The sequence below is a fragment of the Bos indicus genome, chromosome 17 (assembly GCF_029378745.1).
Source record: "Bos indicus isolate NIAB-ARS_2022 breed Sahiwal x Tharparkar chromosome 17, NIAB-ARS_B.indTharparkar_mat_pri_1.0, whole genome shotgun sequence".
Lineage (NCBI taxonomy): Eukaryota > Metazoa > Chordata > Mammalia > Artiodactyla > Bovidae > Bos > Bos indicus.
Window position 1 is genome coordinate 35,341,711 of NC_091776.1, and position 15,646 is coordinate 35,357,356.

Sequence of the window (15,646 nt, forward strand, 5' to 3'; positions counted from 1 at the left end):
GACATAATGTACAGAGACACTCAGTGACTACTTGTTAAAGAAATCAGTAGTCCTTACTGGATCCTATCTGTAAAATAGCTGGGTATATGTTTTACCTAACCCTTAAAATTAAACATTTTTCTTGAGGAAATAAATTGTCTAACATGATCTTTCACTATTTAGGCAAATGTTAACCATTTTGTGCTTTTCCTAATTTAGACAAAAGCAAAATATCCACAGATGTGAAGAGCCAAGAAAAGATGAAACATGCTGTATATTCACAGGAAATTTACTATCAAAGAGAAGTTAAAGTAATAGAAATTAAGGCTGTAAATTAGCTGTGGAAGGAATCAACCCAGACAAGAAACTGAAAAGACTTAACAAGGAAATATCAATTCAGAAAAAAAACACTAAATATCATCTATTTGATGGAAATTAAACTTATTATTAATAATAGTATATGTATGCTGACATGAAATTGCTCATATTTGATCGTTTTTTACCTACCCTCTCCCCTGAAATGGCAATTTCACATGATTCAATCTATTAATAAATATAGAATCTAGTCTACTGAAAGACATGTATGTCTTTCTATCCAGGACGATTTCAATGTTCATCAACTAAGCTCTATTATACTTTTAGAATAGACAAAAAACAAACCCCAAAACTAAAACAACAACAACAAAAACAAAGCCCTACATTAATCTTATCAGAAATTATAACAGTTCATCTTGGCTAGAGTTGGAGTGAGACCTAGTAGTTTAATAAAGATCCAAGCTAAGAGGAACAAAGTCTTGAGAATCAATGTTTAATCCATCTGTGATTTAATCTAAGGAAGAGATTTTAAGAGAACAAACTCAATTTCACTAAAGATATATGTCCTAACCAAGAGTAACTAAACTTTCTCTTTTCATCTAGCTATATAAACAAATACAAATATAAAGCTAAACAATATTTTATTGACCTATTATTAGAAATTCTTACTAATCTAAATTATAAAGAATAACATTTGAATGGATCTTACAGAAGACCTGAAAATAGGTAATCTTAAAACATTTATAATAATCCTTTACTAATCAGAATAATTTATCAAAGTACTCCCTAACATGGTTAATATTTCTCTGAATTTTTATGTTCAATTTGATTTCATAAATTTCTCTGACATGAGAAATGATATTTTAATTACTATTTTTTACTATGATTATTGGCAAATATTAGACATTCAAGTGTCTGTTGCTTTAATCAACAAATGAGTAAGAATTATTATTTGTATTCTTGGATTCCAATTTTTAATTAAAAAAAAAATTTTGAGTGAGACACCAGGACACAGTGAATATCTTTGCTGAACAAGTAACTTTAAAGTACAAAAATTAAAAGAAATTTTCTTTTAAATTACAAAATGGTAATGGCTTTGTAATGTCTATAAAAAATACAAAATAGCTACATAATGAAGCAGGTAATTACTAAAAAAAAAAGTTCAAATGTTTCAACGTAAATTGACATAAATATTTACGAAGTTTTAGCAATCTCTGAACACTGCTATAGCAAGACTGATTTTGAAATCTAAAAACCACCAATATTTAGTAGTCAAAGTACACACAAAAAAAGCTTTTTAATATGACAATGGATTGCTTAATTCACATACTAAATTGCTCTATACAGGGAGATTTCACAATCCAGGAGCCATAGCCATGTTGCTGTAAGTAGGATTTCAACAAAGTTTTAGCTTCTTGATAGGATCCAGACATACGCTACAGAAAGAAAAAACAGTAAATTACAGAATATAGGCAGAATTTGGCTTATGAAAAGAAATTAATTAGCCTTAATCATCTTTCTTTAGTTTAACACTATAAACATTATGAAAAATCTTTCTGAATTTCCATTTCCTTCAGTATTGTTTCTGAAACTAAAAATTATTCTCAACACTCCTAAGAGATAATTTTCCTTCTTTTTTAATATTTGCAATTAAAAGAGTAATGATACTCATTACAGAAAACTTGAAAAAGAATATTCAAAGAAGTAAAAAAAACTCGCTTATAATTCCCAAACTATAGATAACTAGAATATTTTGGCTTATTTCCTTTTACTTTTTAAATAAATAAACATACTGATAAACTTTAAAAAAGAAAAACCAGATTTAGGTAAAATTTGTATACCATAAATTCACCCAATGGTAAATTCATCCATTGGTAAGTGTTCAGTTTGATGTGGGTATTTTTATGAAATTGATATAGGTGTGCAACCATCACAGCCCAGTTTTAAAATAATTTCATTACATGTAAAAAGTTCCACTGTGCTCATATACAGTAAATCTGTACTTCTAAGCCCCAGTCTCAGGCAATCATGAATCTACTTTCTGTCCCCAGAATTTTGCTTTTCGTAGAAATTTCATAGAAAGTGATCAACACAGCATGTACTCTTCTGTGTCAGGTTTCTTTAAATTAGCATACCATTTTCAGATTCATTCCTATTGTCTGATGTATCAGTTTGTTCTTTATTGTTGATTGGTATTCCATCAAATAGATATATCACATTGCTTATGCAGTCACCAGCTGATGAACATCTGTGTTGTTTCCAGGGCTTGGCTACTATAAATAATGATGCTGTAAACATTTATGTACCAGTCTTTGGTGGATATAAGTTTTTGCTTCTCCTATAAATATCAGTGGGAGTGCTGGATCACATGCTAAGTTTACAAAACAAACTGCCAAACTGTTTTCCAAAGTATTTTAAAACCTTTTACATTCCCATCGGCAGTGAAAGAGGTTTCTAGTTTCTCCGCAACAACATGCAGTACAACCAGACTTTTGGATTTTAGTAGGTGTGAAGTGGTATCTCACTGTGGTTTGGTTTTGCATTTCTCTAATGACTAATCAGGATGAACACCTTTATATGTGTATTAGCCATCCACATATATTCTTTACCACTTGGAAAAGTTGAGTGGTTTGTCCACTTAATGATTTGTAAGAGTTCTTTATTCTAGATCCAAGACCTTTGTCAAATTTATGATTTTAAGTATTTCCTTCCATTCTGTGGCTTATGTTTTCATTTTCTTAATGATGACTTTTGAAATGCAAGTTTTAAATTCTGGACTCCACCAATTTTTTCTTTTATGGATTACATGTTTGATGCCATATCTAAGAAAAATTTGCCTAACGCAGGAAGACAAATTTTGTTGTTGTTGTTGTTCAGTTGCTAAGTTGTGTCCGACTCTTTGCAACCCCATGGACAGCAGCACGCCAGGCTCCTCTGTCCTTCACTACCTTCCGAAGTTTGCCCAAACTTATGTCCATTGAGTCAGTGATGCCATCTAACCATTTCATCCTCTGCTGCTCCCTTCTCCTTTTGCTGTGAATCTTTCCCAGCATCAGAGTCTTTTCCAATGAGTTGGTTCTTCACATCAGGTAGCCAAAGTATTGGAGCTTCAGCATCAGCCCATCTAATGATTATTCAGGGTTGATTTCCTTTAGGATTGACTGTTTAGATCTTGCTCTCCAAGGGACTTTCAAAAGTCTTCTCCAGCACCACAATTCAAAAGCATTAATTCTTCGATGCCTACCCTTCTTTATGGTCCAACATGACTACTACATGTACATGTAGTTTGTACATCGTTTATACATGTATAAACCATACCTTTGACTATATGGACCTCTGTTGGCAAAGTGACATCTCTGCTTTTTAACACACTGTCTAGGTTTGTCATAGCTTGCCTTCCATGGAGCAAGTGACTTTTAAGTTCATGGTTGCAGTCATTTTGGAGTAATTTTAGAGCCCAAGAAAATAAAATATTTTCCCACATTTTCTTTGCAAGTGGTATAGTTTTTAGCGCTCTTAGTTCTATGATCCATTTTGAGATTTTTGTATAACTGATATAAGTCTAGGTTAATTTGTTCTCAAATACTCAACCGTTCTATTACCATTTGTTGAAAAGACTGTCCTCTCTCCCACTTAATTCCCTTGACACCTTTGCACAAAATCAATTGATTGTAAGTGTGTGGGTTTATCTCTGGTCTCTTACTGTGTTTATTGATCTTTATGTCTATTGCTAAATCGATACATTTTCTTGATTACTGTGGCTTTATGTTAAATTGTGGAAACTAGGTAGGGTAACTCTATCATTTTGCTTCCTTTTTAAAAATTGTTTTGGTTCTATGTCCGTTGGGTTTATATATAAATTCTATAATCAGCTTGTCAATTTCTATACAAAAGCTTACTGAGATTTTGATAAGAGCTTGCCTTGAATCAACAGATTATTTAGGAGAGAACTGACATTCTAAAAATAGAGTTTTCCAATCTATGAAATGGTACATTTCTCCATTTATTTAGGTCTTTACAAGTTTCTCTCAGCAATGTTTCATTATTTTTCATGTACAGGTCTTATAGTTCTTTTGTTAAATTTATTCCTAATTTTTTTACACACTGTTATGGATAAAACTTTTTTCGAGTTTAATTTTAGAGTGTTCATTCTTAACATATAGATATACAATTTATTCTTCTATGTTGTTCTTATACTGTATGCTAAATTCACACATGATATAGCTGTTTGTTTTTGGTCGATTCCATAGGATATTGTACATACAAGATTATTTAGGAATAAGGACAGTTTTTCTACTTCCTTCCCAGTTTGGATGCCTTTTCTTTCCTTCTCTTGCGTTCCTGCATTGGCTAGAACCTACAGATCAATGTTGACTAGAAGTGGTGAGAGCAAAGGGAAAGAGTATTCAGCCTTCAGCACTGTCATGTAAACTGCAGATTTTCACTGATGCCCTTTATCTAGTAGAGGAAGTTCTATTTCTTATTTATTCAGTGTTTCTACTGTGAATAGGTGTTAAATTTTGTCAAATGTATTATGTACGTCTATTGAGATAAACAGGTTTTGAACTTAAAAATATTCACATAACATATCAAATGATTTTCTGGTGTTAAATCACCCTTGCATTCCTGGAATAAACCTCCTTTGTATATAATCCTTTCTGTATGTTGCTGGATTTGGTTTGTCAATATCTTATAAAGAATTTTTTTTTGTGGGATCTTTGTCAGGTTTTAGTATTAGGGTGATGGTGGCCTCATAGAATGAGTTTGGAAGTTTACCTTCCTCTGCAATTTTTTGGAAGAGTTTGAGTAGGATAGGTGCTAGCTCTTCTCTAAATTTTTGGTAGAATTCAGCTGTGAAGCCGTCTGGACCTGGGCTTTTGTTTGCTGGAAGATTTCTGATTACAGTTTCAATTTCCATGCTTGTGATGGGTCTGTTAAAATTTTCTATTTCTTCCTGGTCGAATTTTGGAAAGTTGTACTTCTCTAAGAATTTGTCCATTTCTTCCACGTTGTCCATTTTATTGGCATATAATTGTTGATAGTAGGCCAATATCACTGATGAACATAGATGCAAAAATCCTTAACAAAATTCTAGCAATCAGAATCCAACAACACATTAAAAAGATCATACACCATGATCAAGTGGGCTTTATCCCAGGGATGCAAGGATTCTTCAATATCCGCAAATCAATCAATGTAATACACCACATTAACAAATTGAAAAATAAAAACCATATGATTATCTCAATAGATGCAGAGAAAGCCTTTGACAAAATTCAACATCCATTTATGATAAAAACTCTCCAGAAAGCAGGAATAGAAGGAACATACCTCAACATAATAAAAGCTATATATGACAAACCCACAGCAAACATTATCCTCAATGGTGAAAAATTGAAAGCATTTCCTCTAAAGTCAGGAACAAAGACAAGGGTGCCCACTTTCACCATTACTATTCAACATAGTTTTGGAAGTTTTGGCCACAGCAATCAGAGCAGAAAAAGAAATAAAAGGAATCCAAATTGGAAAAGAAGAAGTAAAACTCTCACTATTTGCAGATGACATGATCCTCTACATAGAAAACCCTAAAGATTCCACCAGAAAATTACTAGAAATAATCAATGACTATAGTAAAGTTGCAGGATATAAAATCAACACACAGAAATCCCTTGCATTCCTATACACTAATAATGAGAAAACAGAAAGAGAAATTAAGGAAACAATTCCATTCACCATTGCAACGGAAAGAATAAAATACTTAGGAAATATCTACCTAAAGAAACTAAAGACCTATATATAGAAAACTATAAAACACTGGTGAAAGAAATCAAAGAGGACACTAATAGATGGAGAAATATACCATGTTCATGGATTGGAAGAATCAATATAGTGAAAATGAGTATACTACCCAAAGCAATTTATAGATTCAACGCAATCCCTATCAAGCTACCAACAGTATTCTTCACAGAGCTAGAACAAATAATTTCACAATTTGTATGGAAATACAAAAAACCTCGAATAGCCAAAGTGATCTTGAGAAAGAAGAATGGAACTGGAGGAATCAACCTACCTGACTTCAGGCTCTACTACAAAGCCACAGTCATCAAGACAGTATGGTACTGGCACAAAGACAGAAATATAGATCAATGGAATAAAACAGAAAGCCCAGAGATAAATCCACGCACATATGGACACCTTATCTTTGACAAAGGAGGCAAGAATATACAATGGATTAAAGACAATCTCTTTAACAAGTGGTGCTGGGAAATCTGGTCAACCACTTGTAAAAGAATGAAACTAGACCACTTTCTAATGCCATTCACCAAAATAAACTCAAAATGGATTAAAGATCTAAACATAAGACCAGAAACTATAAAACTCCTAGAGGAGAACATAGGCAAAACACTCTCTGACATACATCACAGCAGGATCCTCTATGACCCACCTCCCAGAATATTGGAAATAAAAGCAAAAATAAACAAATGGGACCTAATTAACCTTAAAAGCTTCTGCACATCAAAGGAAACTATTAGCAAGGTGAAAAGACAGCCTTCAGAATGGGAGAAAATAATAGCAAATGAAGCAACTGACAAACAACTAATCTCAAAAATATACAAGCAACTCCTACAGCTCAATTCCAGAAAAATAAACAACCCAATCAAAAAATGGGCCAAAGAACTAAATAGACATTTCTCCAAAGAAGACATACAGATGGCTAACAAACACATGAAAAGATGCTCAACATCACTCATTATCAGAGAAATGCAAATCAAAACCACTATGAGGTACCATTTCACACTAGTCAGAATGGCTGTGATCCAAAAGTCTACAAGCAATAAATGCTGGAGAGGGTGTGGAGAAAAGGGAACCCTCTTACACTGTTGGTGGGAATGCAAACTAGTACAGCCACTATGGAGAACAGTGTGGAGATTCCTTAAAAATCTGGAAATAGAACTGCCTTATGACCCAGCAATCCCACTGCTGGGCATACACACTGAGGAAACCAGAAGGGAAAGAGACACGTGTACCCCAATGTTCATCGCAGCACTGTTTATAATAGCCAGGACATGGAAGCAACCTAGATGTCCATCAGCAGATGAATGGATAAGAAAGCTGTGGTACATATACACAATGGAGTATTACTCAGCCTTAAACTTAAAAAGAATACATTTGAATCAGTTCTAATGAGGTGGATGAAACTGGAGCCTATTATACAGAGTGAAGTAAGCCAGAAGGAAAAACACCAATACAGTATACTAACGCATATATATGGAATTTAGAAAGATGGTAACAATAACCCGGTGTACGAGACAGCAAAAGAGACACTGATGTATAGAACAGTCTTATGGACTCTGTGGGAGAGGGAGAGGGTGGGAAGATTTGGGGGAATGACATTGAAACATGTAAAATATCATGTAAGAAACAAGTTGCCAGTCCAGGTTCGATACACGATACTGGATGCTTGGGGCTAGTGCACTGGGACGACCCAGAGGGATGGTATGGGGAGGGAGGAGGGAGGAAGGTTCAGGATGGGGAACACATGTATACCTGTGGCGGATTCATTTTGATATTTGGCAAAACTAATACAATTATGTAAAGTTTAAAAATAAAATAAAATTTTTAAAAAAAAGAATTTTTACATTTATGTTCCTAAGAGATTCTGATTTATAGTTTTCACTTCTTATGATGTTTCTGCCCACTTCTGGTATCAGGGTTTTTAATACTGCCTTATAAAATGAGTTGGGAAGCACTCGCTGCTCCTTTACTTTAATATTTTTTGTATGATTTATGTTAATCTTTGTTTTTACATTTGATAAAATTCACAAGTGAATTCATAACTGCACTTTCACTTTTCTTTAAAGAATTTTAATTAATAATTTAATCTCTTTATATTAGTTCAATTTATATGTTCTCTTAGTTAAGTTTTATAATTTGTCTTTCTAGGAATGTGCTCATTTCATCTAACTTGTTTAATTTGTTGACAAAAGTTGTTTGTAGTATTTCCTTATAATTTTTTTTAGCTCTTTGGGCTCTTCAGTGATGACCCTTCTTTCCTTCAAGATTTTGATCATTTGTGCTCTTATTTCGCAGTCTAAAGGATTATCAACTGTGCTGATTTTCTCAATGAACCAACTTTTGAGTTCACTGATTTTTCTGTATGTTTTCCTTTTCTGTTTTTACCTAGTTTCCAACCTATCCTATATTATTTCATCTCTTTTTAAAATACTTTACACTTCATGAATTTGCATGTCATCCTTGCACAAGGGCCATGTATGTTGTTAGTCTTCTCTGTATCGTTTCAATTTTAGTATATGTGCTGCCAAAGCAAGCACTCTTATTTTTTTAAAAATACACTCTTCTTCTAACTTCTTTAGGTGGAAGCTTAAATAACTGATTTTTATGGTTCTCTTCCTAATGTAAGCACTTAAGGCTATGTATTTCTAAACACTTCTTATATTTTTTAAATTTTAATTTTTATCCTTGATTTCTAATTTAACTGTACAGTAGTTACAGCATAAGTTTTATAATTTCAACACTTTTGAACTTATTGGGACTTGCTTTACGGCCTACATGGTCTGTAGTGGAGAATGCTCCATGTATATTTGAAAAGAAGGTATATTCTGCTGTTGTGCAGAAAATAGTGTTTGGTTTGGTTGGACTGCAGTATTCCAAGCCTTCTATATTCTTACTGATTTTCTCTCTAGTTGTACTATCAATTACTAAGACAAGAATATTAATTAAAACCTCCAACTATAACTGTAGAACTTTCCATTTAACCTTTAAATGCTACAGGTTTTGCTTATACATTTTGAGGTTCCACTGTTATACCCACATAGCAATACTTACCTGTTGTATACTAACAACATTTGGAACAACAGTAGTGTATTACCACTAATATGTTACTCTTTGTTTCTCGTATTATTTCTCATCTTGATGTGTGTTTGACATTAATATACAGACTCCAGCTAAATTATTGCTATTGTTTGCATGGTATGTCTTTTTTTTTTCATCCTCTGTTTTCAATCTACTCATGATGTATTCTGCATATCAGTTAAATAAGCAGGGTGGCAATACACAGCCTTGACCTACCCCTTTCCCAATTGTGAACCAACCCATTGTTCCATGTCCAGTTCTAATTGTTGTTTCTTGACCTGCATACAGGTTTCTCAGGAGGCAGGTAAGATGGTCTGGTATTGCCATCTCTTTAAGAATTTTCCACAGTTTGCTGTGATCCACACGGTCAAAGGCTTTAGTGTAATCAATGAGGCAGAAGTGGATGTTTTTCTGGAATTCTTTTACTTTTTCTTTAACATCATCATATTTTACGATTGAAATAGTTCAGCTGGAATTCCATCACCTCCACTAGCTTTGTTCATCATAATGCTTCCTAAGACCCCCCTGAATTTACACTCTAGAATGTCTGGCCCTCGGAGAGTGACCACACTATCATGGTTTTCTGGGTCATTAAGATCTTTTTCGTATAGTTCTTCTGTGTATTTTTTCCACCTCTTCTTAATCTCTTCTGCTTCTGTTAGGTCCTTCCCGTTTCTGTCCTTTATTGTGTCCATCCTTGTACGAAATGTTCCCTTAGTATCTCGAAAATTTTCTTGAAGAGATCTCTAGTCTTTCAAATTCTATTGTTTTCCTCTATTTTTTTTCTTTTTGCATTGTTCACTGAAGAAGCCTTTCTTATCTCTCCTTGCTATTCTCTGGAACTCCGCACTCAGCTGGGTATATCATTCCCTTTCTCCCTTGCCTTTCGTTTGTCTTCTTTCCTCGGCTGTTTGTTAAGCTTCCTCAGATAACTTTGCTTTCTTGCAGTTCTTTTCCTTTGGGATGGTTTTCGTCACTGCCTCCTGTACAATGTTACAAACGTCCATCCATAGTTCTTTAGGCACTCTATCAGATTTAATCATCCCTTCCACTGTATAATCATAAGAGAAAGTGAAGTCACTCACTCATGTCTGACTCTTTGCGACCCCGTGGACTGTTGCCTACCAGGCTCCTCTGACCTTGGGATTCTCCAGGCAAGAATACTGGAGTGGGGTGCCATTTCCTTCTACAGGGGATCTTCCCAACCCAGGGATCGAACCTGGGTCTCCTGCATTGGAGGCAGATGCTTTAACCTCTGAGCCACCTGGGAAGCCTGGTGTATAATCAAAAGGTATTTGATTTAGGTCATACCTAATAACTGAGTGGTTTTCCCTACTTTTTTCAATTTGAGGCTGAATTTTGCAATAAGGAGCTCACAATCTGAGCCACAGTCAGTTCTAGGTCCTGTTTTTGCTGACTGTATGGAGCTTCTCCATCTTTGGCTCCAAAGAATATAATCAATCTGATTTCAGTATTGACCACATGTGTAGTCATCTCTGTGTTATTGGAATAGGGTGTTTTCTATAACCAGTGCGTTCTCTTGGCAAAATTCTGTTGGCGTTTGCCCTGCTTCATTTTGTACTCCAAGGCCAAACATGTCTGTCACTCCAGGTATCTCCTGAGTTCCTATTTTTGCATTCTCATCCCCTATGATGAAAAGGACACCTTTTCTTGGTGTTAGTTCTAGAAGGTCTTGTAGGCGTTCATAGAAACATTCAGCTTCTTCGGCATTAGAGGTTGGGGCATAGACTTGGATTACTGTGATATCGAGTGGTTTGCCTTAGAAACAAACTGAGATTATTCTGTCATTTTTGAGATTTTAGAATATTCAAATTTAATGTTTTAATAATTATTGGTAAGTGGATTTATGTCTGCCATTTCACTACTTATTTTCCAAGTCCTGGGTCTTTTATTTCTTTGCTGCTTTACTGCCTTCTAGTCTTTTTAAAAATGCATTTTTTAGGACAATATTTTAATTCCTCTGCTGATATTTTAGCAATAGCTTTCAAGTTATTGTTTTCATGACTACTTCAGGAATTACAATATGCTTCTTTTTCTTACCATAGTTTACTTCAGATTGATACTGACATAATCCTGGTAATACACAAAAACTCAAGATTTTCTCTTTGTCTTGATCTTAATCAGCTTGCCTGTGATGTATGTAGATATGAATCTTTTTTTTTTCTTTTTTTCTTTCTTGGGATTTTTTTGAGCATCTTGGGCCTGCTAATGTTTTTCATCAAATATGGGAATTTTTTTCAGTAATTTTTCAAATATTTTTATTGATCCTTTTCTCTTTTTCTGTAGAATTTCTAGTAAACATAAGTTGGTAGACTTAATATTGTTCCACAAGTCTCTGAAGTTCTGTAAAATTTTCTTTTATTTGCTTCATCTGTCCTTTAAAATTATTTTGATCTATCTTCAAAGCCCATTGATATTTTTCTGCAATCTCACATGTACTGTTGAGTCCATCTAGAGAATTACTCATTTCACTTGTTATTTATTGTTTCAGTACTGGAATATTCATCTGGGTTTTTTTAGGAGTTTTGAGTTTTTTGACTTTTGCCTTTTCTGTTTTTTGAGTTTCTATTTCTCTGCTGAGATTACCTGTTTACTGAAACATTGTTACACTTTTCTTTAATAACTTGAATATATTTATAACAGTTGCTTTGAAGACTTTGCTGTGTTCAAAACTGGAATCCTCTCAGAACCAGTTTCTTTTGAATGTTACTCTTCCTAAGTATAAATTTTATTTTACTTTCCTGTTTTTACATATCTCAAACTTTTGGGGTGAAAGAGACTTTTGGATAATATAGAAACTCTGGATTCTATTTTTCTACAAGGTTTTGGTTTTCTGCATGTTGAAATCATAAGCTCTATTTTCATCTATGGTGTGTACTGTCTCTTTCCAGTTTCTGTTTTAGCCTGGTTTCCTAGTAGTTACCAGGTATCTGCAAAGCTTCAGTTCAGTTCAGTCACTCAGTCGTGTCCGACTCTTTGCGACCCCATGAATCACAGCACGCCAGGCCTCCCTGTCCATCACCAACTCCCGGAGTGCACCCAAACCTATGTCCATCGAGTCAGTGATGCCATCCAACCATCTCATCCTCTGTCGTCCCCCCTTCTCCTCCTGCCCTCAATCTTTCCCAGCATCAGGGTCTTTTCCAATGAGTCAGCTCTTTGCATGAGGTGGCCAAAGTACTGGAGTTTCAGCTTCAGCATCAGTCCTTCCAATGAACACCCAGGACTGATCTCCTTTAGGATGGACTGGTTGGCTCTCCTTGCAGTCCAAGGGACTCTCAAGTTTTCTCCAACAATGCAGTTCAAAAGCATCAATTCTTCAGCACTCAGCTTTCTTTATAATCCAACTCTCACATCCATACATAACCACTGGAAAAACCATAGCCTTGACTAGATGGACCTTTGTTGGCAAAGTAATGTCTCTGCTTTTTAATATGCTGTCTAGGTTGGTCATAATTTTTCTTCCAAGGAGTAAGCATCTTTTAATTCCATGGCTGCAATCACCATCTGCAGTGATTTGGAGCCCAGAAAAAAAAGTCAGACATTCTTTCCACTGTTTCCCCATCTATTTGCCATGAAGTGATGGGACCAGATGCCATGATCTTAGTTTTCTGAAGGCTGAGCTTTAAGCCAACTTTTTCACTCTCCTCTTTCACTTTCATCAAGAGGCTCTTTAGTTCTTCTTCACTTTCTGCCGTAAGGGTGGTGTCATCTGCATACCTAAGGTTATTGATATTTCTCCCAGCAATCTTGATTCCAGCTTGTGCTTCCTCCAGCCCAGCATTTCTCCTGATGTACTCCGCATATAAGTTAAATAAACATGGTGACAATATACAGCCTTGACGTACTCCTTTTCCTATTTGGAACCAGTCTGTTGTTCCATGTCCAGTTCTATTGTGATAAACTGCAAAGCTTAGTGATAAGCAAATGATTTCAGCAGGCATTACACTCAACACCTTAAACTTATAAGACTTCTACCTTCTTCTGATCAGTTAATTTGGGGAGGGATGGGTGGTACAGTGTATTTAATGTTGCAGGCAGTTCTATTTCACACTTTTAACTCTTTTCTGGGTTCTCTTTAGTCTCACTTGCACCTGAGTGTAATTTCTTGGTCAACCAAGGATATATAGAGAATTTCTTTCAACTCTTCCATGGCTCTTTCATTTCCAATATCTACCTGTTAAGTTACTCTTTTGTATACCACTTGCTCCAACCAGGACTGCAACCTTGCATCCGTTATTGATTTTTGCCATTTTTCTCCCTACCAGGTTTGGCACATTTAGTTGAAAAAGTGACGAATGCTCACCCTCTTGCCCAAAATCAAGTCCAGAAAATCTACTACTTTTGGTGGCATTCTCAATCTCATAAAACTATAGTTCTTGCTATTCAAACTATCAGAGAGAGAGGAGAGAGAACAGGAACACCTTTGGGCAAAGGTTTCACAAATTCCTGCTGTTCGTTCCCAGAGATCTAAGTTTTACAAGAATATACAATTTCCAATGTGTTTTCCGCCTTTAGTCAATTTCCAGAGTTGTGAAAAGGGTTTTTATCTTGACTAATTTGTCCAATTTTATCACAGAGATAATCTCTGTTTTTTTTTTACAGAGATGACTTGAAACCTCTTTATGTAGCCAAAGTCAGAAACTGTCTAGGGTAAGCTTTTATACTTAAAAATGTGTGTATATACAAACTACCTACCATTAATATTCATTGCTTTACAGGTTTGAGCATTATACAGTTTGAGCATTAAGATATTGATGAAATTAAGACTTTTATACAATACTATATTGTTATTGAAAAGGAAATTAGATTATCAAAAACAATATGTCTTTCATAACTTGAAAACATGGATATTTCATATTATGACATGGCTCAGTTCATAGTATACTGAATAAAAAGAGTTAACTAAAAAGCATATCAAGTATGAGCATAACTTCCCAGGTGGCTCAGAGGTAAAGAATCTGCCTGCCAAGCAGAAGATGTGACTTCAATCCCTGGGTTGGGAAGATTGCCTGGAGAAGGAAATGGCAACCCACTCCAGTATTCTTGCCTGGGAAATCCCATGAACAGCAGAGCCTGTTGGGTTATAGTCTATGAGGTCACAAAAAGTCAGACACAACCGAAGTGACTTAGTGCACACATGCACATATACACAAAAAATATAAATACATGACAAGAAAATGAAATAACATGCTTTTAAGATTAGGAGTATCATACTGGAATAGTAGGTAGGATTATAAGCTATATTTCCCATCTGCATTTAAGAAAAGATTTCCAAGTTCTCTACTCAAATATGCATTATGTTTGTAATACTAAAAAAGTGTATTTTTAAATATATCAAAGGGTCTATATATCACTTAACCCCAAATCACAAACTCAAAGGTGTTTCACAACTTAGGAATATAAGCAAAGTAATTTATATGAATATAGTAATGCATTATTTTAGAATACTGAAATACTATAGTTAACATAGTTAATATCATACACAAAAGAGATTTTATTACCTTTTTGTTTTTCTGGGTATGACCAGCAGGTTTTTAGCAATATTGCAAGGTTAGTACATACCATACTGAGGCAGCTACTAAAAGTGGTAAAACTTATTCACATATCCAATTTCCAACATATCCATTTAAAATCTAATTTTACCACTACATGGCAATATCAGAATTATTTAACCATTATTTTGCTATGTATCATCATCAAATTACCACAGTACTATTTTCTTAAAATTTTTATTTCAATGTTCAATTTCATTCTTTTAAAGACTTACCTTAGCTGCATGATATGTACTAGCTTCAAGTATATCTTCTTTTTTAGCTTCTTTGGCAAGCAGGTTAAATCGACTTAACATTGCAGCCTTACAAAGCCGACTTGCCATTGACACACCACTTTTAAATGGGGAACTAAAGTAGAAAAGAATGCAACAATCACTAATCATTATTTAATGATTTATGTTAGCACTTACAGGGATTAAAATCAATACAAAATGTATATTTATCTCAATTATGCACAGATAGTGAAATTTTCTATATAAAATTATTCTGAGTATTAACTGTTTTCTGAAGCTAATTTCTTTTATAAAATTAGTGTATGTTATCAGAGTATTACATTAAGAATTAAAGAAAAATATGGATATTTGGAAAATTTCTACTGTTTGAGGCAAAATTAATCTATAATGATCCAAATTAAGATAGTGATTCTACCAGGGATTGACTAGATGAGGGAATAGAAATCTTTTTTGAGATGAAGAAAGCATCCTGAATTTTGACTGGGGTAATGGTTACACAGGTGTGTATATATACATACACAAATATATATATGTGTATGTAAACTCATGAAATTATACATTTTAATGTACAATTTGACTCCCTAAAAAAGTAAAATATATGTACTCCATCACCCTTCATATATATATACGTGCATATGTGTACACACGTAAATATATATATTTTTCTGT

General features: G+C 34.3%; 1 protein-coding gene, 1 non-coding gene and 1 pseudogene across 2 annotated transcripts in view; all 3 read right to left on the reverse strand.

Annotated features, from left to right (window-relative positions):
* Window positions 1–1,616: 1,616 nt before the first annotated feature.
* Window positions 1,617–15,646, reverse strand: part of ADAD1 (adenosine deaminase domain containing 1) — a 48,363-nt gene continuing 34,333 nt past the window's right edge. Inside the window, exons 11-12 of the mRNA XM_070769144.1 lie at window positions 14,960–15,092; window positions 1,617–1,730 (exon numbers count right to left, since the gene is read on the reverse strand). Of these exons, the coding sequence (XP_070625245.1) occupies window positions 1,617–1,730; window positions 14,960–15,092 (247 nt within the window). The remainder of the gene's footprint in view (window positions 1,731–14,959; window positions 15,093–15,646) is intronic.
* LOC139176893 (U6 spliceosomal RNA) lies at window positions 8,514–8,627 on the reverse strand (annotated as a pseudogene).
* TRNAW-CCA (transfer RNA tryptophan (anticodon CCA)) lies at window positions 10,367–10,438 on the reverse strand. The gene has a single exon. It is a non-coding gene; the product is annotated as a tRNA-Trp (tRNA).